Source organism: Camelina sativa, chromosome 19 (genome assembly GCF_000633955.1).
Source record: "Camelina sativa cultivar DH55 chromosome 19, Cs, whole genome shotgun sequence".
Classification (NCBI taxonomy): domain Eukaryota; kingdom Viridiplantae; phylum Streptophyta; class Magnoliopsida; order Brassicales; family Brassicaceae; genus Camelina; species Camelina sativa.
In genome coordinates this window covers 11,428,886-11,455,504 of record NC_025703.1, presented here as the reverse complement: position 1 = coordinate 11,455,504, position 26,619 = coordinate 11,428,886, and the positions used below count along the sequence as shown (strand labels likewise).

The window sequence follows — 26,619 nt, the reverse complement described above, 5'->3', positions numbered from 1 at the left end:
CCAGATGTACTAGCCTTCTCAATACACTCTGGGTTATCTTTGGCAAGGTGTGCACTCTCAATCTCTAGAGCATGGGCAATGGCATCTTCTCGGCGGGCATATTTGACAGCCTTCTTACTAGTGGTCGATACAGAAGCTTTTGCTATCTCAATGCAAGCATCATACTCCCCACAACGAAACGCCTTCACCCTCTTGGACTTTTCAAGATTATACCAATCCCTGGAGAGATAAAGAGTAAAATAATTAACTAACTAACTCTGTGACCTATCAGACCAACTAGTTCTATCAAGGGCAAAGTAGTGAATCATTTGCAACTGAATGACACAATCAATTTGACAAATTCAGAGGCGCAGAACAAACTCAAGACGGGAAGAACAAGTAGCATGTTGAAAAACTGTAATCATCTATGAGAGATCATCTTCTGGTAACACCTGAACTCACTCAAAAACCAAAACTTTCATACATTCGTCCAAAGGTCTAACTTTTTCATATGGGTGGGTATTGAAAGAGATCAAACAGAGTAAACAGTACTTTGTCAAATTTCCATCAATCATTCAAAAAGCAAAATCGTATAGGCAATGATTACAAAAAGCTAACAAACAAGAATGCTCAAAAGAGAATCCATTAGGAGGAGTTTGACTGGTATACTACTAAGCCAAAGCCAATAAGGAAGAGATTAAAAAATAGAGTAGTAGTAACTCACACGCTAGCATCGGCACGACCTAGAAGCTTAATAGGAGTGCCAGATTTAGGAGAAACGATAGTACCGTCAGGAACCTCGTGATGAGCCATAATCCGACCCGGCCACCATGACCCGTTACGGCGTCGGACCCAAACCAAACCTCCTACAGACGCATCAATCGCGTTACTGTTTCGCTCATCACTACTACCCATCACCCAACAAATCCCCTCAAAGCACCAAACCCAGAAAACTCCTAAAAATTGATCTAACGAATTCCCAACAGATGAAGTCAATCTCTCGACCAAAACAGAGTCATGAATATCAGAGGCACGATCTTCAAACCAAACAAGCAAAATCGACGCCCCACGAGTTGTAAGCGCTTGTGAGAAAGGTTACAAAGAGGGTTTTATTGAAGATCAATGAATGAATACAGGAAGGAACAACAAGAGATCCAGTCACCAGTTCTTTCTAATTTGGAAGTTTTTGTGTTGTTCTAATCAGTAGCAGCGACACCGCTGATGTTTGATTCAAGGGTTTTCGGCTTTCTCCGGCTCGGAGAAGAAACGGAGAGAGAGAGCGAAGACGACGGAAGACGGCAAGAGAGAGAAAAATAAAGTTTTTTTTTTTTTCCTTTCTTTTGGTTTTGAGAGAGTTTGGTACCCAAAACCAAAAACGAAGGCCAAAGGTGTCTCTCTGTTCAACTACGTAACGAAACGGCTGCGTTTAGGTTTCCTTCTACTATACACTTTCATTTTGGTCACTTTATTATTATTACCTTCTACAATTGTGATTAATTAAATTTCGGGTAAAATGTCATTAAAATCCCTAAGTCTACATTTTCGTTGATTTAAAATCCGAACTCTGCTTTTGGAAGTAAAAAACATCAATTATTTGTTGACTTCCAAATCAACCGCAAACTCTCGTTGACTTAGCATTTTGAGGCACAACGTTAAGTGGTCAAACGGAGAAATTAAAAGGGTTAATTATCCGTTAACGAGATCCGTTAATAGCAAAAAGATGCTGTTTATAACACCCTAAAACCCCCAAATTGAGAAATCGATTCTCAATTTCCTCAATTCACAAAACCTAATCGATCTAACCCTAATCGAACATGATATCTTCGTTGACGAGAAGATTTCAGATCTCTTTTTGTTATACACCGGAAGAACGGTCAACCAGGATTCTCTTCAGTTCTCGATGTAAAGATCGTTACACCGGCTCCACAAATACACTTCAATGGCACTCCACGATCGAACGAAGCTGCCACCGATGTTATTGAGCTAGAACTCATCTCGTCAACTCGAAGAAGAAGAGAGAAATCGAAGAAGAAAGGAGAAATTAAAAAAGAAAATATAAATTGAGATCGATTAGGGTTTGTGAATTGGGGAAATTGAGAATCAATTTCTTAATTTGGAGGTTTTAGGGTGTTATAAACAGCGTCATTTTGCTATTAACAGATCTCGTTAACGGATAGTTAACCTCGTTTAATTTCTTTGTTTGACCACTTAATGTTGTGTCTCAAAAGGCTAGGTCAACGAGAGTTTGTGATTTATTTGAAAATCAACAAATTAATTGGTGTTTTTGTCCTCCAAAAGCAGAGTTCGGACTTTAAATCAACGAAAATGTAGACTTGAGAATTTTAACGACATTTTTCCAATTAAACTTCATTCTACATCCAGAATTGAATCGGAATCGGAATCTACATTGATCTTTGATTCCCATGTACATATTAGTTTATCCAGTGACCCAACTAAACCCAACTGCAAAAAAAAAAAAAAAACCCATAAAATCTACTAAAGGTCCCCAAGTACAGCTCACACAAAATTGGGCCTATGAATCATTTCTAATTTCACAAGAAAAAACAAAGCTAACTTTCAACAACAAGATCCCTAGAGTTTTGGTTTCAGGCTTTCAGCTCCATCAATCTTTTCCATTAGATGATGCGTAGTCTTTCATTCTTTGTTTCAGTTGCTGCAAGAGGTAATCATATTTTGTGGTTAATAACAACAATACAAGCTAACATATGTTTCCAAAGGAAGATGATTAATTAAAAAACTATGGTTTTTAGGGGGAGAGTTTTGTAACTCACCTTCAATTCTTCGTGGAGAACAACAAATACTTTCTTCAAACGTTTGTGCCTCTGCAGATTTTGTGACAGATAACATATATAAGCACAAGTCATGATCAAGTATAATGTACAATCACGACAGGGGGAAACTCAGCATGATTGGATCGGTAAATAAAATGCAGATAAGCTGAGAGATTCCCTTTCAATACATAGACACTTCTTCTCACTCTCCTATCCCTACGCTTATGTTTTCCTTTACTTTGTTTGTCATGAAGAATTGAAGATCAATCTAGGCAACACAAGTGGACATGTTTCCTACCCCAATCCAATTTAACCCATTACCTTATGCGATAAAATTCATGTCTTTCATATTTTCCCAAATCTTACACAAGCAAACAATTTTATCATTCACATCCATGAGAGGTCAATCTCCAAATTTCATTCTACATCCAAATTTTTATATGACGCTGGAAATTCATCTGATGCCAAGAAAACTTCAATAAATAAGTTGAGTTCTATCTTCAAAGATACATTTCGAAAAGTTTCATATTCTAGTATTACAAAATATAAGAGATAAATAAGTAGCAAGTGGTTAGAGAGATAGAAAATTACCTCCCCATATCTGCAATAAGATTCCTTTATCTGCTCCACAATTTTGTTATATCTCTCCACATCCCTTCCTTTTGCAAACCCAAGGTCTTGGCCCAACTTTTGAAACTCATTTCTGAGAAAAATGGACATATAAATATATATATATATATATAAAAAGCTGAAAATCTAGGACAACACAAATGATCAGAGTTATGAACGAAGTCTAGCTACCTGTGGTTCTCTAATATCTTGTTAACGGAGCAGTACATATCATATTTGTCCGTATACTCCTCCACATAGGCTTTATACCTGAAATATAAAAACATTGTTATCTACTCACAAATGTAATATTAAATTATTAGAATTCCAAACATTAAAGATTCATTTTACTCACTGCAAATGATCACTAATTGGTCCCTTAAGCTCAGGAGAAGCTTTCTCGTATTTCAAATAAGAAGAGTCTTCTTCATCGAAAGATGTCATTCGCTTCTCCCGGACAACACTGTCACCTGGTATTGAAGTTGCATCTTTGTGTCCATTGATAGAATTTGAAATTGAGATAGACGCATGTCTTTTGCTCTCCCTTGATGAGCGGGATGTGGATGCTCGTTTGGAGCCATGCTTTGTAACAGGCGTTTTTTTGTTTGTCTCTCCATAACCTTCCACACTGCTTCCTACTCTTGCTCTACTATCTTTTTGTCTTGATTTATAAGCTGCATCCTTTAAATTTTTATTCTGTGAACCAATTTCAGTATCTGTACCTGTAAGGTTCTGCCCATGTGACTGCAAAGCCCACTTTTGGGATCTTTCTGAATCTTCGACAACGTGTCCGGGCAATTCTTTGATACCGTTGATAGCATGTGGAGGAGCTGACTTTTTTGAGTCAGATTTTTTGGACCTCCGTTTATCCGAGTCAATACCTAATTTCTCGGAAGTGTTTGGTTTTGAATTTGACTGCCTAAACGAAGTTTTCTCTTCGACTGGCTTCAATGCTGTATCTTCGCCAAATGGCTCAGGGAGCTCACCCAACTCCAATTCCGAAACTTGTTTTTGGAGGACAGATCCGTTTCCCTTAGGTAATTTCTCCACATGTACTCTCTGGCTATCTAAGGGAGACGAACCTAAGCCCAAGCCTGAAACAGTCTTGGGATCCTTGTCACTTCCATCCAGTTCACCTTGTTTTCTATCAGATGTCTCGGTAGGTAATGAAGGTCGAATGGCTGAATCGCCATCTCTTTTATTCCTTGGAAACTTATTTTTCAAATGAACATCATCTCTTTGATTGTCCCTCAAGGCCTTTCTTGACCGACTAGAAGGCAATTCGTGCGGGAAATGGCCCCCTTCATCAGATTTACGAACATTTCCTAAGGCATCAGAATGTTTGTTTGATTTACCTGAACTATCAACAGGCTTCATTTGACCATGTCTATTCGACTTTTCAATAAATGATTTCTGAGATCCTCTAAGTGGATCTATCGTTTGACTGGCTGAAGAGTTTCGAAGTTCTGCATCATACTTGAGCTCTGAACGCTGTGAATCTTTACCTATGGCAGGTAACTGATTGCAACTCTGGGATTTTATATTTTTATCCCGTGCTGATATCTGACTGTAGTGCTCAGAATCAAGGGATTTATGGTCCTGGTCTTTTGCCAGTCTCTCGCAGATGTCAGGATTGTCATTTTTAAAGATATCCTTTGTTGTATTCTCTGTGTCATCAAACAGCTGTCCAATAAAATTTTGGCGCTCTCGCAGCTTGTCATGACCAGATGCAAAATGTTCCTGCCCTGAAATGCCAACTTCTTTATTTGCAGTGGGACTGGCACCAGTTGTTGTTTCCGTTCTACAGTTATTATCAGAGAATTTTTTTCTGTCAGCTTCAGAACCATGACCCTCATCTGAACTGTTCCCCTCGACATCAACTGCATCAGACCCATGACCATCAATGTCAACTGCATCAGAATCATGACCGTCAATGTCGACAGCATCAGAATCATGACCCTCGATTTCAACAGCACTAGCACCATGACCTGGGAGATTCATTGCACCCCGTTCAGCGGACTGTATTGTCAGTAGAGGCTCTTCGCTCATGATATCCACGTCCTCATCAGAACCGTCCTTACTGTTAGAAGAAGCCTCACTGTCACTGCTGCTCCCACTGTCACTTCCAGCTGCACTTTTACTGTCACTCCCACTGTCACTGTTATCACTATCACTGTCACTATCACTAGAGCTATGAGCGTGGCCTTCTCTATTGTCAGATCCTTTTTCTTCATGAAAAATACCAGGTGAATGATGCTCAATGTCAACATTTTCCTGCATACTCAATTGCTCTGCTAGATGCACAGGTAAACAGTCTAGTGAACCTTCCCCGTTTCGCTCGCACGCAGAAACTTTCTCCATGTTATTTCCCCCTGGAACAGGTAACTGATCGCGATTGCACTCAGTGGTTGGTAGCACTTGCTGGTGTTCAGGTGAACTGAAGAAAAAAAAAATTGTACTAAGACCAGATACAATTTAGAAGTATAGAGAATGCATATGGTGTGGTTGATAGCTTCTCGAGTTCATTCCATATTAAATAAGATAATAACTTCAGCTAATTAACATAGACTCCTAAATCTTTAATTAGAGTTCATTCTGCACTAAAGAAGCAATGTTTCATGACAATATTCTTTTTGTATAATAGACATTATCCTCATGCACCTACTTAAATTTCAACCACATTTCATTTTCTGATAGAGTGTTGTACTGCAGTGATAATTCAAATATCGTTTAAGCCACACATACCTTCCACTATCAGGTGAGTGTTTTTTATAGAAACCCAACTCTGCTTCTGGTTTTAAGAAATACCTTGGAGCTTGGAAAGTTGCGATCTGGTTATCAACAACAATTAGGGTCACAATAATACATACTGCGCCTCACGAAACCACACAAAATCACATGTTATTAAAAAAACCCACACCAAAGATTTCATGACTTACTTTTTTCAAAATTATCTCAATCTTCCTTGCGGCATTAGGGATTCTATTTCCAACAGCTTTTTCTAAAGCCTATAGAGAAATGAAAAAAGTGCGGCATCAACATGAAGGAAACACGTACTAGAAATAAAAATAGCCATATATCTGGGGTTTCATCTATGTATTACCTTCAAACTCATTGGAGCCTCTTTTAGGATATCAACCAGCAGTGTCTGCAAGTCAACTTCTTTATTAACATTGGTTATTTGGCACCCGGATGTGTCCCTTAATGCATTATCTTTCCAGGTTGATGGTTCTTTTTCGCTAGAAAGCATGTTCTCTCTGCCCTTTGTCTGGACTGGTTTGATATTCTCGTTAGCTGCATGAGTTTTAGCAATGTTCCCTATCTCATATGAAGGAGGGGTATTGTATTGATTAATAGGAGACGGTCCTGGTGAAGCTGATAGCCTATTTTTCACAGCAGGGGTAGAAACCCCTGGTTTGAAAGAAGGCTTTGGACCTCCGATAGGAACTGTCATATAGTACAAAAAGTGAAAAAAATTGTGGTATCAAAAAACAGCAAGGAAATATAATAGAGCCCAACAGTATTTGAAACCCTAACGTGTTACCACAAGCTCGTCGCAAAGATTTTTTTCTATATACCTGGAGGTGGATCAATTTTTCGCTTCTTAGGCGGAGGTTCCTTCTTCTGTTTATTTGACATTCTCCATGGACTTCCTAAAAGCACAGGGAATATGTTACAATATTATTGGTTATACCCAAACATTATCACATGCTAGATAATCAAAGGTTTTGAACCCAAAAGAGAAGAAAACCTGAACACGCAGTAAAACTTAAGAGCATGGGTTTCAGTTTTAAACAAGAATGGCTATCTACGCTCATGTTCTTAAACCACCGAGTTTGAAAGGAAAAGGAAAAATATGGGAGGTACAAACAAGGTTTAACAACAATAACATATTAGCAGCTCAAAATTCAAAGATAGATAGATGCTGTTTAAACGAAGACCAGATAATAGAATGAAAAAGTTACCTTCAGCAAGAGCTAACTGCTTCTTTAATGATGGATTCCCAGGATCTAAAACAATTGCCCTGTCATAAGGAAAAATGTAAGGGTATTTAAGGCATAAACACTTTGATGAGAATAAAGTTATGGACACAAAAAGCAGTACACACTGAGAAATTTTCTGTGAGTTTGAGCTTTACAAAACAGCTCAACATACCCAAGATGAAAAGATATATGAGTAAGATAGAAGAAAAACCCATTTAAGCCATAACTAACTCAGAATGTAAGTAATGACTGACATCCATAGCAGCGTAGCTGTACTAAGATGACAATGTGTATACGGATACTTTGCTCACAGCTCCACCAAAAATTATATGCTATCGTGCCAAGACTCATAAAAAGACTACCCTACCCATTGAAGACTGCAAACCCAGAGAAAACTAAGAGAGCAGACACTTTTGCAGCTAAAGGATAGACTATACTAAAAACTTATAGATATTGAGATGCAACCAAAATGTCTAATTAGAACTTGTACTTGCGTGATTTGGCTCTCTGTTCAGCTTCAACTGAGCGCATCTTCATATGGCTTGTGGTTGACTCATCTAGTGTACGCTGGACGTTCAATTTTCGCCAAGCACATCCAGCCTCAATCAGCAAACCATTTCCATCTTCATCACTTTGATGTTCTTCATATATATCACATAAATCACCACGCTCCCCAGACCAAGTAAATTTGAACTCCTTTCCACCAACATTAATAACCTGTTTATATCAAGATCAAAAACAGCTTGACGGTGTCAAATTCAAACAGTTAAACAAAAACCCATAAGGACACCTGAAGGAAAGACATGGTAACCAAAAAGAAAAAAAGAAAAAAACAGATGCAGTGGGAGATATATTACAAAAAGGTATGCAGAACGACGCTGATATATTCAATTGACAACCAGTCTTATTGGCAAAACCACGGCTATACAAAGAAAGCAAATCGACAGTAGGATAAAGAGACCATAGAAGCAGCAATTCAATTAGAAAACCAACATACCATACAATACGTGCTCAACCAATAAGCAAGTCAATGTCTACCTAGAATGGACCAAGGAAATAATGAGTAGCAATGGTTAGAAAGGTATTACACAGGATAGCAAAAGCTATACAGATGCCAGAATCTATTTGTTTCCTGTCCAATACTACAGTACCATCTAGTTTCTATAGGACCTGTTTCCCCCAATTTCAGTAATCTAGGGTACCTTGATTGAAATGAATTGCCAATATGTTCGATGGCACAAACCAAAAACGAAGTTAAAAGTACAAAATCAAAGCAAATTCAAGATTCACCCCAATGAAAGAGTGCAACTAGCTTGAAGCAATTCAACTAAAATCTACAGAAATCTCCCTAATCTCAGAATTTGAAAATTGAGTAGAAGAAACTCACATTCCCAGTGCTATTGTTAGGAAACGCATCGAACTTGATCTTAGCAGCTCCACCTTGTGCCTCCAGACGCTTGATCTCCTCCACCAAATCAGGAGTTAACCGTATAATCATCCCAAAAGCGGAAGAACTCTCCTTAGGAACAATACTAAACGTTTCCTCAACCGCCGGAACCGACGTAGCCGCCTTAACGCTGCTTGTAGTATTATTATTCCGCTGGCGTGGAGCGGCGGAGCCACCAACACCAACAGAAGACATCCTCCCGACGGGAGAAGGATGTCGGTTAGTAGGAGGAGGGAATGAATTACGGTTACGAGAAGGTCCCCCGCCACCGCCACCGCCACCGCCTCCACCTCGACCACCACCACGCTTCGACGATCCTCCGTGCATCTTTCCGGTCAAAATTGCGCCGCCGTCACTGCAATTTCGTTACAACCATGTATTGGCGCATATGTGTATTGTTAGAGATTGAACTGATTGAGACGCGCGAGCAAGAGGAATAGAAAGAGAGAGAAGAGAAGAGAAGAGAGACGATGATTAGAAGAGAGAGAGAGAGAGAGGGGACCCAAAAGGCTTTTTCTGTTCCTTCTTCTTCTTCTTCCACTTCCTCTTCTTTTTTTTTTTCCTTTTAATTTTAATTTATTTTTATGTTAATAAAACGCTGCCGTATTGGGCTTTAGGTCTGATGTGTTTATCAAGCGAAGAAGGTGATAAAAACCTGACCCGACTTGATCCAGCCTAACCCACCCGGTTTGGGTCCGGATATTTAGAGACGAAGAAGAAGAAAAGAAATCAAATTCGCTTCACTTCGCCATCAACCATGTTAACAGGTCAAATCTTCTTGAGCTTTTGCTTTCGTGAATCGATGGTATTGTATTCTAAAATGTATCTTCTTTGATATGATTTGTGATGAATGGTAATGTAACATTGTTGTGAATTTTTGTATACAGTCAGTGTGAAGTGGCAAAAGAAGGTGTTTGAGGGTATTGAGATTGATACTAAGCCAGCCTCCTTATGTTTTCATGGCTCAGTTGTATGATTTCAGTGGAGTACCTGGATCATGGTCAAAGGTGGACTCTTGGAAGGTAATTTGATTTCAACACCCTGCTGCGTGTTTTGTAATTTTGGTAATGTGTTCCTCAATTTGTTTTGCTGATGATGAGTTACCGCATTGTGCTTTTTAGAATGTTGCAGGATGATGCAGATTGGTCCACGTTGGGACTGAAAAATGTAATTTTTTCTCGAATTCGATTGGTGACGTTTCCCTGAATTGATTATGATTTCATACTCTTTTTTGAGGTGCATACATACTAAATTTTCACTTTAGGATAAAAAAACTGATGATGATGGGAACTGCAGATGAAATAAAGGAAGGCTCTAGAGAAAGGTCCTGTTTTTATGGAGGATCTTCCTGAAGAAGAGCAGGTGATAAGTTGTACGATGCTTGTGTGGTTTTGGTAGTTGGCAATAAGCTGTATGGTGCTTGGACCCTAATCACTAATCAGTGCACCTTCATGACAGTTCATGGGGAAAAGAAAAGGCATGGTTTTCTTTCTGAAAATGTGAAAACTAGTGGTGGCTTTTTTTAATCGTTTAGAAGTTTTGGCTTCATATGGACTGACGAATATTACAAATTGGTTACAGGGTTACATTGCTGGCCTAGTCAACACCTGCTACATGAACTCAACGATGCAGTGTTTAAAAATATGTCCCAGAGTTGAAATCTGAATTATCCAAGTGAGTCTATATCTTAATCTTTCTGTTTTAACTAAAGAAACTCATATATCTCACTTATGATATGCATTGCCGCTATCTCGTGTAATTAAAATATGTTTCTTGATCGTTTCCCACAGTTACCAATCTGCCCGAACCAAGGATTTGGATCAAACTTCTCACATGCTCGCAGTTGCAACACGTGGTGAGCTTGATAAAAGTGTCAAGACTGTTGCACCTATGCCGTTCAGGACGGGTATGTTATGTTCATGTATGCTTAATAATATTTGTGGTTTTTTTTACTTATTCTTGGTAGTTCTCATCGTTTGTTTCCAAATTTCTCATCATTAGATTTGGGTGTTTAAATTTACCCTCATACCAACTTTTGGTCTTGATGCAGGTGTTACAGAAAAAATATCCCACTTTGCTCAGTTGCATAATGGAAATCACATGCAACAAGGTTTGCTGCTTTTTTCAAACTCGGTTGCATTATGGTTTTAACCTTCCAGTTTTTAAATCATGAAACCTTGTAAACGTGTGACAGGATGCTGAAGAATGTTGGACACAAATGTTGTACACTCTTTCGCAGTCCCTAAAACCACCATCGCCTAGCGAAGATCCTGAATGCTGTGAAGGCTCTTTTTGGTCTCCACCTTTTGAGCAGGTCACAGTACAAATTTGAAACAGATGCTCTCTTCTATGCTAATATATTTTAGATCTTTCCTCTTTAAGTTTGGTCTCATAGATATGTAAACCACCTTGCAGTATCGATAAACAGAGAGCAATACTTGAATACCTTTGCTTACTGCTTTTCATTCAGCTAATGTATACCTTTCGAGTATATAGTTGAGATGCTTGAAATTGTACAAAACTTTTGTTGCAATTGTTGGAGTGCATCGGTATGTGTGTGTGTGCGCATTATGTATGCATGTATGTATGTATGTTGTTTAAGGCCCGCGCAACAAGGCAATATATCACATTTTTACTGCTGTACAGGTACATTTGAAACCTAGAAATGTGAATCCCTGAAAAGTGTTTTTCTCTCTTTCCGTGCGTAGAAGGAATGTGATGTCTCTTAAACAATCTAGTACTGTTGCTGTAGGTTGCATTGCCAAGAAAGTAGCGAAGAAAGCTCAGAGACAGAATCTGTATTTTCTCTGAAATGTCACATATCACATGATTTGAACCACTTGCATGAAAGACTAAAACATGTGAGTAATTTTTATCAATCCATTGAAGATTTTTGTTTCGGTTTAAAAAAAATAAAATGGTTATGTGGAAGATCTTCCGACGTTCTTACTCAGACATATGTCTTTTGTCCTTGAGAAAAAGAAGTCTCAAACTTATGATGCATTATCTTGGACTCAGATTCTTGATTTATTATATCGTGCAACCTTGTATGTTGTAATTGTTTGATACTTTTCTTAGAATAGTCCATGTGTAGAAACTTTAGGCCAACTTTGTTGGATTTCCCATGTGCACTATCTCACAGACGGTTCATATGATAAAGAGTTACAATTCTTCTAGCTTGCTGTAGGGACTGAAAGGAGAACTTGAAAAATCATCTCCTGCTCTGGGTCGTATAGTTTCATTGCCAAGGTGATAAGTCCCTGCTTACTATTTGTGTCATGTACTTGCTCTTATTGGTTCCGTGCAATCTTATTGTGACAGGCTTTATAACCAAAACATCTTCCAGAGGAAAAACTTATCAAGCGTCTAACTTAATGATACTTTACACTCCGTTTTCTTCTGACTTGGAGTTTCTTAAACTGTTATTACTGATCTTGAAGGTATTTAACTGTTCAGTTTGTGAGATTCTTCTGGAAACGGGAGAATAATCATAAAGCGAAAATTCTCCGGGTATGGTAGCTTTCTGTTTTGTATACTAAAGAGAACTCAGATGCACAACATTTTTAATGATAGTGTCGACGTTGTTGATCTTTGAAGAAAGTGGATTTTCCGCTGGAGTTGGATATATAAAACCGTTGTTCTGAGGATCTTAGAAAGAAACTGGAAGTTCCTCGCCAGGTATAGACTGCCATTTATATTGTGGTTTTATTATCTGAAGTGGTTGACCAAATCAACTGACAGCTGTTTCTTCCAGAAACTGAGAGATATTGAAGGTCAAAAGCTTCGTCTGCAAGCCAGTGCAAAGAGCAGCTCAAAGGGTGATGACTAATGCTGAGGTACAATATGTATAATATGCTTATTAACACTGCCCTAAATACAATTTTCTAAGATCTTTGCTATATATATCTCTCCAGGGAAACGGAAGTGGCGAATCATCAACCAGTGACCAACAGGGACCTATATTCTCTAAGAACCGGTTGTCAACATCTTTCTTGTCTAGCTTGGAATGCGCTGTATAGTCTATATGTTTGGTTCAATAGGTTCTCCGTCTCACATGACCAGGATTTATGACCTGGTCTCGGTGTTGACTGTTGACCCACAAAGGAAGAAACGCAGACTCTGGGCATTATGTTGCATGGGTCAAGCAAGAGAGTGGTCAGTTCCAATTAAAAAACCCCAACCAAAATGACTTACTGTAACTCTAAACCCCACACACGTTTGTGTCATTTAAAACTTGGTGAACACCTTTACACCCGTCCTGAACGGCATAGGTGCAACAGCCTTGACACTTAACTCTTTGGGGAAGGTGATTGGCATATTGCATACATCGTAATGTACAAAGCCCGTCTCATTTCCATATGTAATTCTCTTATCTTCTCTTTTATCTCAGTTCTTGAAACATTTAGATCGTTTAAGCTTTAAAGAACTAAAAGAACATGTGTGTGTTTTCCAAGTTTCTTTTCTACAGAGGTCCCAATCTGGATATCACGAATCCACCAATAGATATGTTGTAAGTTAATAATGTCAAAGAGATAATAATAATGAGAAGGAAAAAATTTTGGATTTGATTGAGATGTCACATGTAGAACAGTTGAGATGAATAGGACCAGTTTCAGTTTGTCGTAATTTATCAATCACGGATCAAGGTCAACAAAGAACAATTCAAAATCAACTTGTTTGACAACAACAACAACAACAAATAGTTTTTATTTGTCAATGCTTCAATGGATTCTGATAACAGTAAAGAAATAAAAATTGGAGAAAAGGCAAAACATTAATTGAGCAGAACACAGCCCTTACAAGACATGTGGAATTGGTTACATGTAATAAGTAATAAGGAGTGGACCATTACCAAAAACAGTCTATCAAAGTTTATGAAACAGTGAGCCTATCATAAGAGGAATTTTCAGAGATGATAGCTTTAACACATATAGTTAAACACTGTCAATTCAACTTTAAACCAATATTGATTCTTCATTTCAATTCATTTCCCTTAATTAGTCTCTAAGAAGTGGACCATTATTGAAAATTCGGTATCTTAGCGCTATCTAGTATCTCTATAGCCTCCCCACATGGACCACCATTTAATTTGCCAGCCACTTTTCATTTTGACATTTTTTTTATTATATAGATTTGCTTACATTAAAATTTATCTCTATTCGAAACTTGATTTTCATAGTATGGGTTGTGAGCCATCAACATCCATTATTACATATGCACTACACTAAGATTTGATCTTTTGTATCCAAAGTTCCAAACATATTAAGTATATAAAATACAAATACTTTGATTAATCAGCGCCTAAAAATTCTTGAGAGTTTTGATTGGACATGGTCCGCAAAACATGCCTTGGTGCATTTCATCTTAAGAGTTTTGATTGGACATTGCATGCAAATCACGCCTTTGGTGCATTCCACTCACAATTTAAGAAAAACAAAAATTGTGAACCTCCAAGTTATCCCAACAAAAAAAATTGAGAATAAAATTACACAAAAAAAAAGGAATGCAACTTGTTGTTCTTTGTCTCCCCGGTGCAATACAAGTATCTCAATTTGGAAGAGCTAAATTTTGTTACCACATTGGATCTCTCGTGTATCTCTATCTATCTTTTCATTTCCAAAACAGTTTTATCGAACCACTACAACCCAAAAGCCAAAAGCTTTCTGATATATATATATATATATATATATATATATATATGTTGAGGTAAACGATCTTATTTTATATGAATAAATAAGATAATGCATATAAACATTAAACATAGTAACAAACAAGCTGTCACTTAACCGATATGAGAATAATTAACTAGTACATAATCGATGTAGAATGTTTGTGTGACATTGTTCTCCGATGTAGAACAATCGTGCGTACAACTTAAAGTAATAGCTATTAGCTTGTTAATAACAATAACTTAGTGATTCAATTAATCTGAAGTGTTCTATAAATACTAATTCAATCTTTTGCATGTATCAGTATTGTATATTACCATCTCAAAACTAACCCAAATTGTCTTCAGTTCACGTCGATCAAACATTTTGTGATCACAACAAACTTCCGCCACAACACTTAATTAGAGCGAAAACGACCTAAAACCTGATGATGTGGAGTATCTACTTACCGTGAGAGAACCATAGACACCACTACGATATTCTCCACAAAAACCAAACATATAGCCCACTCGTCTTGTGAATGCCATTCCACCGTTCTCCAAACTCTAAAAGACTAATGAGTAATATATATTTAAGAATTTTATACATCTGATAATTAAATTAGAACGAGAAAAAAAAAAATAGTATTGCATTGCCATTGCGCATGCAAAAATGGTCCCAAAACAAAATATAAAATATCATAGGTGAAACTACTTTTATATTATGTACATATAATATAACTTTGTTTTTTTCTTAACGACTTATACTTTTGTCTTCTCTTTTCTAAAATAATTGACACAATTAAAACCTTTTCATCACTATTATATGCAATTTATGACATAACGCCATCTAACATTTAAACCCAAGAAAAAAAAACGACGACTACTAACTAGTAGGTAGTCAGTATCATGGTTCTGAGACGTAAGCGGGTATAGAAAAAAAGTAATTGTATAATTAAAATCTGTCACATGCCTTAAGAATGTGAATGAATGTCGTCTTTTTGCTGATCTATGTCGGTTCATGCATAATTAATTATATCCTAATCTATACGATTACACGAACCTAGTTTTGTTTTCAAACTTACTACTTACTAGTTCCTATCTAATAAAGTAATGAAATAATAGATATGGTACGTAATCAAATAAAAAAGTTCGTCGGCGAGATACCTCACGATTCAACCTAAAATAATGATACGGACAAAACTTTCATTTTTGTCACGTCATGAATTTTGTGGATGAGGAAATAAGTAGTAAAATACCACTAACAGTCTAATAAAATACTTTACAAGTCTTTTTCTAGTATTCTACTAACATTCTATAAAATACGTTTTAAAAAGGAAAAAAGAAAAGAAAAAACAGAGAATTTTCATCAAATCAGAGTTTTCTCATTCTATTACACAAGATTAAACAGAACCGAATTATATATAAATAGTAAGAGAGAGTGGTAAGGAGGAATAATAATGTTACCAAAATGACATAAACATGGAACTGTTCACTGTCTACGTGATGACTCTTCTCTGACTGAGTCATCTAAAATCATGTAATTTACCAAAACACCTCTCTCGCTCTTCTCTTGTTCCGTTCAGTTTTTCTCCACTCTGTTCATAGCAAGATCGGTCCATGGGTTATTATTACTACCTGGTTCGGACCTCCTCAAACCCAAACCCATACCCATACCAGGATGATCCCAACCGGACCCGTCAAGCATGATCCCTCCTCCAAGACCAAACTGCATATTAGAAGCCAAAAGCGAGCTGAAGCTCCCACCAATCTCCATACCTTTCACGTCTTGGTCACCGATCGGGAACCCGTAAAGCATCCGGGTCGGATCCAACTCCGGGTTTTGTTGATTACGTGGATCAAGATCCGGATCCGGGTTTTTAGTCTTCTTGTTTGTGTTGGAAGAAGGAGGNAATAATAGATATGGTACGTAATCAAATAAAAAAGTTCGTCGGCGAGATACCTCACGATTCAACCTAAAATAATGATACGGACAAAACTTTCATTTTTGTCACGTCATGAATTTTGTGGATGAGGAAATAAGTAGTAAAATACCACTAACAGTCTAATAAAATACTTTACAAGTCTTTTTCTAGTATTCTACTAACATTCTATAAAATACGTTTTAAAAAGGAAAAAAGAAAAGAAAAAACAGAGAATTTTCATCAAATCAGAGTTTTCTCATTCTATTACACAAGATTAAACAGAACCGAATTATATATAAATAGTAAGAGAGAGTGGTAAGGAGGAATAATAATGTTACCAAAATGACATAAACATGGAACTGTTCACTGTCTACGTGATGACTCTTCTCTGACTGAGTCATCTAAAATCATGTAATTTACCAAAACACCTCTCTCGCTCTTCTCTTGTTCCGTTCAGTTTTTCTCCACTCTGTTCATAGCAAGATCGGTCCATGGGTTATTATTACTACCTGGTTCGGACCTCCTCAAACCCAAACCCATACCCATACCAGGATGATCCCAACCGGACCCGTCAAGCATGATCCCTCCTCCAAGACCAAGCTGCATATTAGAAGCCAAAAGCGAGCTGAAGCTCCCACCAATCTCCATACCTTTCACGTCTTGGTCACCGATCGGGAACCCGTAAAGCATCCGGGTCGGATCCAACTCCGGGTTTTGTTGATTACGTGGCTCAAGATCCGGATCCGGGGTTTTCGTCTTCTTGTTTGTGTTGGAAGAAGGAGGAGAAGAAGAGGAAGAAGTGGTGGATCGTTTGGTAGCGTTCTTGCGAGAACCACCACCGACGGGGACGTTACGTAGAGCTCCTCCTTTAGTCCAGTAACGACGGCAGTTTTTGCAAAAGTGACGAGGCTGCGACAGGTTGTAGTTGTTGTAGTAACAGAATTTGGTGTTCAGTGAGTCACAGCGTGGACACTTTAGCTGTTCTTGCTCTGCAAATTGTGGTTGTTGTTGTTTTGCCATCATCGTTTGGTAATAAGCTGCTGGATCCTGCATTTTTCCTTCTCTTCTTTTATGATCTTTTCGTGTTTCTTGAAAAATTTGTCAAATAATCAAGAAAACAAAAAAAAAAGATTTTGATTGAGGAATTAATTGTGTTCTTATCGCATAAATAAGACAAAAAATTTGAGAGAGAGAGAGAGAGAAGAGAAGAAGGAAGGAAGAGGAAGAGAGTGTTGGGTTTAAAGTCTAAACGACAAGACAAGTTTGTGAGCTGTGGTGTGTGTGACCAGTCTTATAGGGCAACCCAAAATTACAAGATTAATGCTATCCTACGTAATCTTCCTTCTTCTTCTTTTTTTTTTTAATTTATAGGGATTATATTATTTATGTTAATTGATCATTAATTTTTGTAATTAGAAGACAAGAGGATGGTGTTGAACTTTTTTTTTTTCATTTCACTTGTTGACTTCTTTAACTAATAGTACTATATATTATCATAGAGTTGTTTTGTTTGATGTCATTTTGTCGGAACGATTGTATAAAGAGTAAATAAAACGGAAGTACTAATTTTTACTTTTATATGTCTAATTAATTCGAAGAATTGTTTGAGTTAGTAAGATCAATTAGCTTTTACAAATGTAGAAAAATAAAAGTTGTGAGCATTATGGTTTAAAAAAAAAAACTTTGAACAAATCGAGGGGTAATAACTTTTTCCAACATATTTGGATACGCCTGTCTTTGTGCCAAGATGGTTTTGTTTGGCTTCTTATGTTTAGACAAATATCGATTCTACGTATCTTTTTGTTTTCTATTATTTGTACTTTACTTTAACCCGAATACAAACACAATTACCTTTCTTCTTTCAAGAACAAAAGTCTCACTAGCTAGTGACTCTCAACTAACTTCTAGAGTAATTAATCTGATGAAATAAATTCCATAAGAGATCAAAATTTTTGGTTTGTCAAAGTGTTTTCTATTAGCAACAAAGTTGAGCAAGGGGGATTAAATCACGGAAGGAGCAAATTACCACATTCTAACAAATAGTAACATTTTACATACGTTCAAATATTTTGCTTAGAAGAGCCTTCCCATTTTAATTCTTAATTATATAAACTTGCCGACAAAAAAAAAAGAATTCTTAATTAAAAAACCTAACCAAAGAAGACGTCAAACAAAAGACAACCAAAACGTCAGAAAAGAGTTGTTCTCTCCCAAAGCCCCGCCCATTTCCCATGAGTTTTTCTTATCCATGCACAAGCCCTACACGTAGACTTCCATTTTTGTTTTTAATCAGATAAGAAATATTAGAAGTTATCAAACTAGTCTTCTTTATACATAATCAAATTTGCATTAAATAAGCATCATCTAGTGTTTATTATACTAATTAGCTTAGCTAAAAAGATTGAATATAATTATATATAAAAAAGGCACCGATCGAGTTCATCATTTCCACAACCCACTCTGGCTCAAGAATAAGTGTAGACAAATAGTAGTTAGCGTTCTTGTGAAGCAAGTATGTATGTGGTGCACTCGGTGACGATGAGAGATAGATCATTACACTCGAATATGTGAATCGTGGCCGTCGAGATTTGGAATAGAATCGGAGCCGTCCGTGTGTCGATGGATACAGAATTAAGGATATTGTCGTCGCGTTAAGCTGCCGTAAGAGCTGACCATTTGGCGTTCGTGTGTTCTGTTTTCCCAACACGTGGGGACTAACACTCCACTTTCGTTTGTCATTCCCATCATCGCGTCATTTCTACGGCTACGATTTGTGGCTGCGCTTCGACGCATGGACGGTTTAGATTTCATGTGGCCCCTTGAGAATATTTTTTTATTTCACAACCAAATCGTATTGGAGCATAAAGCTTAGCTACGAGACACTTGTTTAGTTATCAAAAACAAAGCAAATAATTTGTTACTCGCTCTTTAACGTGAAACATGGTGAAAGCATGTATATGAGAAAAGAGTTCTTACCCAAAAACTAACAAATAAAACATGGAGATATAGTACTAATCTTTAAATAGTTTTCAAGAATATTCCAAAATAAACAACTCTCAGAAGTCATGTAAGAGAGAAAGCTACAATCACGATTTTGCTTATAATCGGATTCCCTTTTCTGGTTCTTGTCCAACATTTTTAACAGAACACAAGTAAAAAGCTTCTAAAACTTAAGAGAAATTGGCGGATTTTACGTGGTTGGAATGAAGAAAAGAGTATCATTACTAGTGGTTGCTATTTCCTCCCCCGAAAAAAAAAAGAAGTCGTCAAGGATTGATACAAAGAGAGTATAGTTTTTACTTTTTAGCCGTGAGATGAAGATGCTGCTGATGGATGTTATATAAAAGCATTCTCTGATCCTTCGGTTTCACAAGTGCCAAAGCTTCTTCTCCATTTTGAGTATTATGTTTTGTTTTCTAAGCATAGTACATGTACAAACTGTTGGCTGCAGCGCAAGCTATCGAGTTTTCTGTTGGATGCCATGCGAGATGCAGCAATTTGGTTGTATGGTCGAAAGAATTAGCATTCCCGTCGACTCCGGGACTCTCTGCTGCTCCTGTTTCCCATTTTTTTGAAACTATTCATTTACCTTTATACTCGCTTCCCTTTATAGAGCTTGATACTAAAGACACTGGGGTAAAAACTCACTAACCTCTTCTAACCGCGCGCGTTATACTGCTTAGCGATCTTGATGGCCTCGAGGGAGTTGTTACTTGTCTCCTATTAGTTGAAAACACACAAATATGGTCCTACTTATATAGAGAATTAAGGCAAAATGAAAGAAAATATTATTGTCACTAGCACCAGTTTGTTACCTCATTGGATGTTTGCTTGCTTCCAAGGTTGTAGTTTCAGTACTTCCCGGGGAAACACCAAACACTCGGAAGAGATTGCTAGAAACAATTTAAGGCGGGGAAAGTTCATTCCAAAAGTATGAAGTGAATGATGAAATTAAAGAAGAATATGTGCATTGCACGCACACCTGTAGGAACCTGAAGCCACTCGCAATCCATCCCCACTTAGACAACACTCGAACTTATCGAAGATTGAATCATTTTCATACAAATCACAGAGCTGGAGATGGTCACAAATAGGTAGCCATCAGTTATGCACTGAGTCTGTCGATGCACTATCATGAAGTACAAAATACTGACCTTTGGTCTTAAATATTCATGAACCTGGAAAGTTGATACTGGACCTGAGTCCATGTTGATGTCCCATAACTGACATGTTAAAAAACATAACCATGAGTCCAGTGATGCCAAAAAATAAAATAAAACCATGAGTCCAGTTTTCCTTTTCCTTGTACGCTACTTAGTTTTGAACCAATCAAAAATAACTTCAAGGTCATGGCATAACCATTGCCAATATAACATAAGTTCCAACGCTCTTGATTTAATGAGACATAATGCACAATGGAAATTTTGAAAAAGCATGGACCTTAAGCGTCATGTAGTCACGGCTAAGTATATATCTTCCTTCTTTTGCAAATTTGATATCCGAAACTGAAGCAATTATCTCCGTGAAAAATGATCTCGAACTTGGTGTCTCTGTGTCCTCAAACCTGCACAAAAATAGAAATGTTAGACCTGTTTTGTTGCAATGTCAGAAATCGCTACAAGAAAATGTGGTGTCTTTTGTTTTTGTCATGCAACTATGGTATCCTCATTTTCGGTGGATTATGACACATTGATCTCTAGCATACATATCTTAGTCTTTCAAATGTTTTTTTCTAGTTATGAAACAGCATTCGCTTTATCCGAAACATATTACTTCAACATGATTTCTAAAGTAGTTGAAGATACTATTATGCTATCCAGATGATACACCTTGTACCTATTCTGTTGGCACGAGGGATGTAACAATCACATTCTCATGGAGTAACTCAGATAATTCTACATATCTGGATCCTCTTTTCTATAAATTGCATTACTGAGAACCTTAGTTTGTAGCAGTCTCAAGACTTACAATTTGGAATGTGAGTCACATAAAGCTGATTGTCGCAGATCAATCAGGCGAATTGAGCCTTTCGAACTGCTATAGGCTAACGTATTGCAATGGGTAGGATGAAATTCAGCTGATGTTATAACCTCTGCAACAACGAACAGGATAAACATTGCAGCTCGAATTAACTCCCCCTCAGCGCAAAATTTTACTTAAAGCAAATCAAACATGCAGGTAGAGAGACAAGAAGAATGCACTTGTATACGAGCTAAGCATTTAACCCACAATTTATTGACAAGGCTATAGCATCCAAATGACATTTAAGAGCTGCATGCCTCACATTGTAAGCAGATAAAAGAGGGAGGACAGAAAGGTATGAAACAAGTTTGATCATCACATCTCAACAGATTATTTTTGTACCACTTAAAAAAAAACGCAGCTTACCAGTTAGATCTTCCATATTTGCAGGCTTGACATCAACAATGTTAAAACTTTGATTGCTGATCTCCAGGTTCCAAAGATTTATTCGCAAATCATCAGCAGAAATAAATGTCTCGCCGTCACTTGAAATTTGGTAGCAAAATAACCCAAGATAACAACATGATCAATACAAGTAAGAGGAAGGAAAACAACTATGTCACCAAATGGACGGATAACCTACCTATTGTTTGAGATTGAATTGATATGATAATCATGGGCATGAGTGTATACTCTTCGACATCTAGCCACAGGGCTGGTCTCATGACTAGTAGTTACCTGTAGGTTGTCAAATCTTATAAGTCTATACTCAAGCAATATAACTCGGCAGATGAAAAGAATAGAAACTTCGAAATCAAACGTAGAGAAGGCCCAGGAAGGAAAAGAAACACAAAAGACTAAGACTGAGAAACTAGAGGTACTTAGAACTTTCAGAGAACTAGCAAAACCCTAAATTGATGTGAGTAAAACTTTGACCATGCAAGCGCGTTAAAGAATAGCACCAATCAGAAGCTTAAAAAGCTCTTGCTTCTTTGCCATCAGGTGTTCCTATTGTAGTTCTTATTGAAAGTAAGATCAGCACAAACGATAAAGAGAGAACAAAAAGTCGTGCAGAGTCAACTACCACAGGTAATCGCAGCAATGGGACTCCTGGTGGCAATGAGAAGTCATTACTTAAAGAATTGTTTACTTTGTCAGGTAATCCTCCATTAGTGAGGCATGCGTTTGTACTCTTTGAGTTACTTGAGCTTGCAACACTTCCATTGCCTAGAGTTCTGGAAGAATCTGTATTTATATCACAGATCTTCTTGATCTTTTTATCTTGAACCTGTTTAAACTCTCACATGAGAAGAAGAAAATAATTCCCTTTAAATATTCAGCTCGAATGGTAACTGATAAACAAGATCTATAGAGAATAATCAAAGGAAAAGATATGTAGTATGTATCCATCTGATCAAAACACTCAGGAAGTAATAGCATGTAACACTGTTGTTGCCTAGAAGGTTTTAATTCCAACATTCTAAAGACTGTTCGTGAGCGAACCAGTTTTTCTGTCATACACCATAAACGTCCAGTAAAAAGCACAATGTAGTGCAGACCACAGTTCTCATCAAAACATTATGTCATTCAAAGAACGAAACATGGAATATAGTTGAATTTCTAACCTTCCAAAATTTGATGGTTTTATCATTCGTTGAAAGGAGAAAAAGAGCACCATTTGCTGTTTGAGACCATCTAATTTTGTTGATTTTCTCTTCTATCTCCAAACTCTTGAGGTAATCAAACTGGTAGACAAAGATCGACCATGAAAAGCCAAAACAAGGTATAACCTATGTTGTAGGAAGGAAAAAATAAGGTGAAAGACGTACCTCAGGTTCATGACTTTGAAATTCAGTTTTATAACGAAACTCCGGGTGCCTCAGTGGATAGTCTGTTCCTTCCAGATCTCTTCTTGCTCCACTGGCCTGTAATTAGAAGCATGCAGTAAAAAGCATCACAAAACATAACCATCTCGTAACACATTTAGAGAAAAAGCTTGCAAGAGAGAGAGGACATACATTTTTGGAATCTGTTCTCTCAAAAAGAACAACACGTCCACCACGGTCCCCAGTAGCAAGATGGTCACCAGATTTATCAAACTCAATCGCAGAAATTATATCAACTGCAGAGGAAACACCAGCTACAGTTTTAAGAATTCCAATCCGATTTAGATAACATCTTTTCTTCGTAATGTGACTACAATAGAAGCTCTATAGAAATCTAGTAACTCAACCCAACTGCAACTCATGAATCATTCACATCCAGCAACATACAGAAATCCTAATATGCGAGAAATCTCCAAAAAGAACACTGAAAAGTTAAAAGAGTTCCTTTTTTGCTGCCAAAAAAGTAACCTTAATTCTTTTAAGCAATGCTCAACACTCTCTAAGCTAATATAAACGATACAATGTAAATTCTTAAACCTGATAAAGAAAACAAATCCTCCATCTCAAACCTTACTACGCATACAAAGGGGAGCATAGACACGTAAACAGATGAATACAGAAAACATAACCAAGTTAAGCAGCAGCACCAAACCACATCAGTAATTGAATCATTATGACTGTAACTACACAAATTCCGATCAAAGAACAAGATTTTACAATGACCCAACACCTGATTAGGCCTTAAAAATCCAAAAAGACTAATAGATCTATGTATAAAATATGCATGTAATGTAATGATAATACAAAACAAGTTAAACAAATCTCGATGGGGCTAGTAGTACCTTCTTGAACTTCTTCACCAGCGCTGCGTTCACCAAAAACCTGAGAAAATCTCCAATCCAGAGGCTGAGGTAACTCTCCTGAACCTCCGACCTCATCACCACCGTTCATCTTCTCTCTGTCTCCCACTGTGACACTCTCTCTCTCTCTCTCTCTCCCTCGCAGAGTAATCTAACAGATTAATGAATCAACATCAGAATGAATGAATCAGATCAGGAATCGCCAAAAAGAACACAGCTTTCGAGCTTGTGAGATGGGATTTGTTCTCACTAGTCCCTATAGAAGAATCATTTGATCAATATCAGTATCAGGAAGATTCCCAGATTTCTACAAAACCAAAATAATCCACACACTCTCTCTCTCTCACCATTTTTATTATTGTTAAGCCAAAAAAAAAAAATTTGTTTTTTTTTTCTTTATGTGAAAGGGCAAAATCGGTATTTTTTCCTAAAGAAACGACCGAACCAAAAAAAAAAAAAAGAGAAGAAAAAAAATCACTGTTACCGTTTGGTTTCACTTTCATCTGTTTTACAGAGTTGAGAAGTCTCTTATGACTTATGTTAAGTGTCACATGACATCTACAATAAAATCTTCCTCAAACTCAACCTCATCCTCATCTTCATTCCTCTGAATCCTTCACTTTTTCATACACTTGTGAGACTTCTTCGTCCTAGTATGAACATTTTGATCAGTCCTACACAAGGAGAAAAATGAATCAGGGTGATGAAAGAAAAGACATCATAGAAAGGAAAAGAAACAACAAAGTGGAAGTCGCACAAGACGTTGATATGGATCAAGTCAAACTACAAGGGGAAGAGTTGTTTCGTTTTGGGTTAAGAAGTTATTGGGCCATTAACATATCTAAGCCCACTTAACAATTGTGTTTTTTTGGTGACTTTGGTTAAATTATGGAACCCGCAAAGAAGATCTTCTAGAAGAGGAGGAGCAGCAAGTGAGCAAAGAGACAAGACAAGAAGCAATGAGAGTCTTTAGTTTAACTATGCTAATAGGAAAGAGTGTCTTGTTGGTTATAATGTCTAGCTAAGCAAAGTTTTTAAGAGTTGCTGGCGTTTAAAGTGATCTCTAGTACTAGTAGTTGTTAAGTCTAGAGTCCAAGTAACTGAGTGTAGTGTAAGTATGTGTGTGTTGTGTCTTGTAAGAACTATCTTTGGTGATCAATAACAAAATGTTGACAATTAAGGCTTTTCTCTTTACTCGCTTCCTAAACGCTTATAATGTCTTTATTAGTACAAGAAACAAAACAAAGAATAAGACAAGAGAGATAAAGGGATTTAACTTGCTTCATTGCTTTCCAGTGTTTGATTTAAGAAATCCTCCAAACATCACCAGGGTTGTTTTAGTTTACAAGGCTAGAGCCTTAACAGCCTCTCTAATCCTCAAAACTTTTTCCAGCTGTTAATTGTTAATCTTATCAAAGTTCTCTTGGCACCACACCGCCACACCGCCACCACGCCAATATCAGTATCTCTAACGAACGTGGAAAGGAGCTAATATTACAATATCTTCCGTACATTTTTAGTCTAAACAGTAAATATTTAGAAAAATATAATCTCATTGTGAAGTTTTTTTTTTCATGGGGTATAGCGTATATTCGATTATGACGAAAGTAAGAAGATTCTATTGATCATCCGATCCATGCATATGCCTTACCGACCTACCAAGCACATCGAGCCCTAGCTAGAGACCTAGAACAACTTGTTTTATCATCATTTTTAATTAAGTAGATTTTCAACTAGTATAAAATACAATATCGTCTCTCAAATAAGTCATTTTTATATTAGCGGGCTTGACTTGTTTAATTTATAAGCATATTTAATATTTCTTAAATAGCATTTTCAATGGAGCACTATGTCAATTATGGTCAAAGTTCGCGGGCTGGCCCGGCCCGGCTCTGAAAATAGCGGGTTTGGGCTTAAATATATATGTCCAGAAAAAATCGGGCATTTCGGATTCAGCCCGTTTGGGCTATAGGGTTTTTTTTGGCTCGGACCAGTCCGAAAAGCCTTTTAAAAAATATATTTGTACTGTTTTGTTAACATTTTTGTTTGATTGTAATATTTGATTAAAAATTTATTGTAATTAAAATTTTAAACTCTAATCCTAGTTTTTATATTTACTTTAAAACCATACTTAATATTTTAAAATTTTTTATCTATGATATTTTATATGAATTATATATTAGTTTATTTGGTTAAAGTATTGAAATTTTGTTTAGTTTTAAACTTTTTATATTAAATTAAGTTGGTTGTAATGAATATATATGAGTTATTAAATTTTTGATTGATTTGTTTTATAGTGCACCTTCAAACACTGTTTTGTAAGACTTATAAGTTTGAATTTTTGATCGGTAAGATAAGCCCGAAAAAGCCCGAAAAGCCCTGTAGCCCTGCTAGGGCGGGGCTTGGGCTTTGAAATATAGGCTCGGAAATATTTCGGGTCGGACCAGGCCAGACTCAAACATATGCGGACTTTACGGGTTTCGGGTCGGACCAGGCCGGACCAGCCCGATTGAAACCCCTAACTATATA

General features: G+C 37.1%; 4 protein-coding genes and 1 pseudogene across 9 annotated transcripts in view; 1 reads left to right on the top strand and 4 right to left on the bottom strand.

Moving 5' to 3' along the window:
* Nucleotides 1-1,337, bottom strand: part of LOC104766027 (uncharacterized protein At1g51745-like) — a 10,116-nt gene extending 8,779 nt beyond the window's left edge. The window contains exons 1-2 of one of the 2 annotated variants that reach the window (XM_010489839.2): nt 704-1,337; nt 7-219 (exon numbers count right to left, since the gene is read on the bottom strand). In XM_010489839.2, the coding sequence (XP_010488141.1) occupies nt 7-219; nt 704-894 (404 nt within the window). In that variant the 5' untranslated portion in view covers nt 895-1,337. The remainder of the gene's footprint in view (nt 1-6; nt 220-703) is intronic. The other variant, XM_010489838.2, reaches the window with a different exon arrangement.
* LOC104766026 (dentin sialophosphoprotein-like) lies at nt 2,313-9,319 on the bottom strand. 3 transcript variants are annotated; one of them, XM_010489835.2, is made up of 13 exons: nt 8,751-8,839; nt 8,361-8,401; nt 7,854-8,080; nt 7,346-7,404; nt 6,959-7,033; nt 6,484-6,827; nt 6,320-6,388; nt 6,126-6,211; nt 3,736-5,817; nt 3,573-3,650; nt 3,363-3,474; nt 2,772-2,822; nt 2,313-2,653 (listed from the first exon to the last, which is right to left on the bottom strand). In XM_010489835.2, the coding sequence occupies exons 2-13, from the start codon at nt 8,361-8,363 to the stop codon at nt 2,603-2,605; spliced, it is 3,237 nt and encodes a 1,078-aa protein (XP_010488137.1). In that variant the 5' UTR covers nt 8,364-8,401; nt 8,751-8,839; the 3' UTR covers nt 2,313-2,602. The 3 variants fall into 3 exon arrangements, with proteins under 3 accessions (XP_010488137.1, XP_010488135.1, XP_010488138.1); XM_010489833.2 differs by lacking the exon at nt 8,361-8,401 and having other exon boundaries at nt 8,751-9,319; XM_010489836.2 differs by lacking the exons at nt 8,361-8,401; nt 8,751-8,839 and adding an exon at nt 8,221-8,328.
* LOC104766025 lies at nt 9,428-13,135 on the top strand (annotated as a pseudogene).
* Nucleotides 15,694-17,671, bottom strand: LOC104766023 (dof zinc finger protein DOF3.1-like). Of its 2 annotated transcripts, XM_019240716.1 has the most exons (2): nt 17,166-17,671; nt 15,694-16,369 (listed from the first exon to the last, which is right to left on the bottom strand). In XM_019240716.1, the coding sequence occupies exons 1-2, from the start codon at nt 17,433-17,435 to the stop codon at nt 16,040-16,042; spliced, it is 600 nt and encodes a 199-aa protein (XP_019096261.1). In that variant the 5' UTR covers nt 17,436-17,671; the 3' UTR covers nt 15,694-16,039. The 2 variants fall into 2 exon arrangements, with proteins under 2 accessions (XP_019096261.1, XP_010488133.1); XM_010489831.2 differs by lacking the exon at nt 15,694-16,369 and having other exon boundaries at nt 16,490-17,661.
* Nucleotides 19,451-24,433, bottom strand: LOC104766022 (serine/threonine protein phosphatase 2A 55 kDa regulatory subunit B alpha isoform). Of its 2 annotated transcripts, none has more exons than XM_010489827.2 (14): nt 24,073-24,433; nt 23,363-23,484; nt 23,174-23,269; nt 22,970-23,089; nt 22,429-22,632; nt 21,988-22,082; nt 21,771-21,889; nt 21,351-21,474; nt 20,823-20,946; nt 20,537-20,605; nt 20,365-20,456; nt 20,198-20,275; nt 20,035-20,102; nt 19,451-19,938 (listed from the first exon to the last, which is right to left on the bottom strand). In XM_010489827.2, the coding sequence occupies exons 1-14, from the start codon at nt 24,179-24,181 to the stop codon at nt 19,799-19,801; spliced, it is 1,560 nt and encodes a 519-aa protein (XP_010488129.1). In that variant the 5' UTR covers nt 24,182-24,433; the 3' UTR covers nt 19,451-19,798. The 2 variants fall into 2 exon arrangements, with proteins under 2 accessions (XP_010488129.1, XP_010488131.1); XM_010489829.2 differs by having other exon boundaries at nt 23,363-23,466; nt 24,073-24,431.

What these genes read in the sequence shown, in the direction of transcription:
- LOC104766026 (XM_010489833.2), bottom strand. Translation starts at nt 9,137, where the DNA reads ATGCACGGAGGATCGTCGAAGCGTGGTGGTGGTCGAGGTGGAGGCGGT. An exon ending in CTAACAATAGCACTGGGAAT is followed by an intron (nt 8,081 to 8,750) that starts GTGAGTTTCTTC and finishes TGATATAAACAG; the next exon opens with GTTATTAATGTTGGTGGAAA. An exon ending in CCAATTAGTGATCATTTGCA is followed by an intron (nt 3,651 to 3,735) that starts GTGAGTAAAATG and finishes TTTATATTTCAG; the next exon opens with GTATAAAGCCTATGTGGAGG.
- LOC104766023 (XM_019240716.1), bottom strand. Translation starts at nt 17,435, where the DNA reads ATGCAGGATCCAGCAGCTTATTACCAAACGATGATGGCAAAACAACAA.
- LOC104766022 (XM_010489827.2), bottom strand. Translation starts at nt 24,181, where the DNA reads ATGAACGGTGGTGATGAGGTCGGAGGTTCAGGAGAGTTACCTCAGCCT. An exon ending in AATTCAATCTCAAACAATAG is followed by an intron (nt 21,890 to 21,987) that starts GTAGGTTATCCG and finishes CCAAATTTCAAG; the next exon opens with TGACGGCGAGACATTTATTT. An exon ending in GTGGCTTCAGGTTCCTACAG is followed by an intron (nt 20,276 to 20,364) that starts GTGTGCGTGCAA and finishes AATTGTTTCTAG; the next exon opens with CAATCTCTTCCGAGTGTTTG.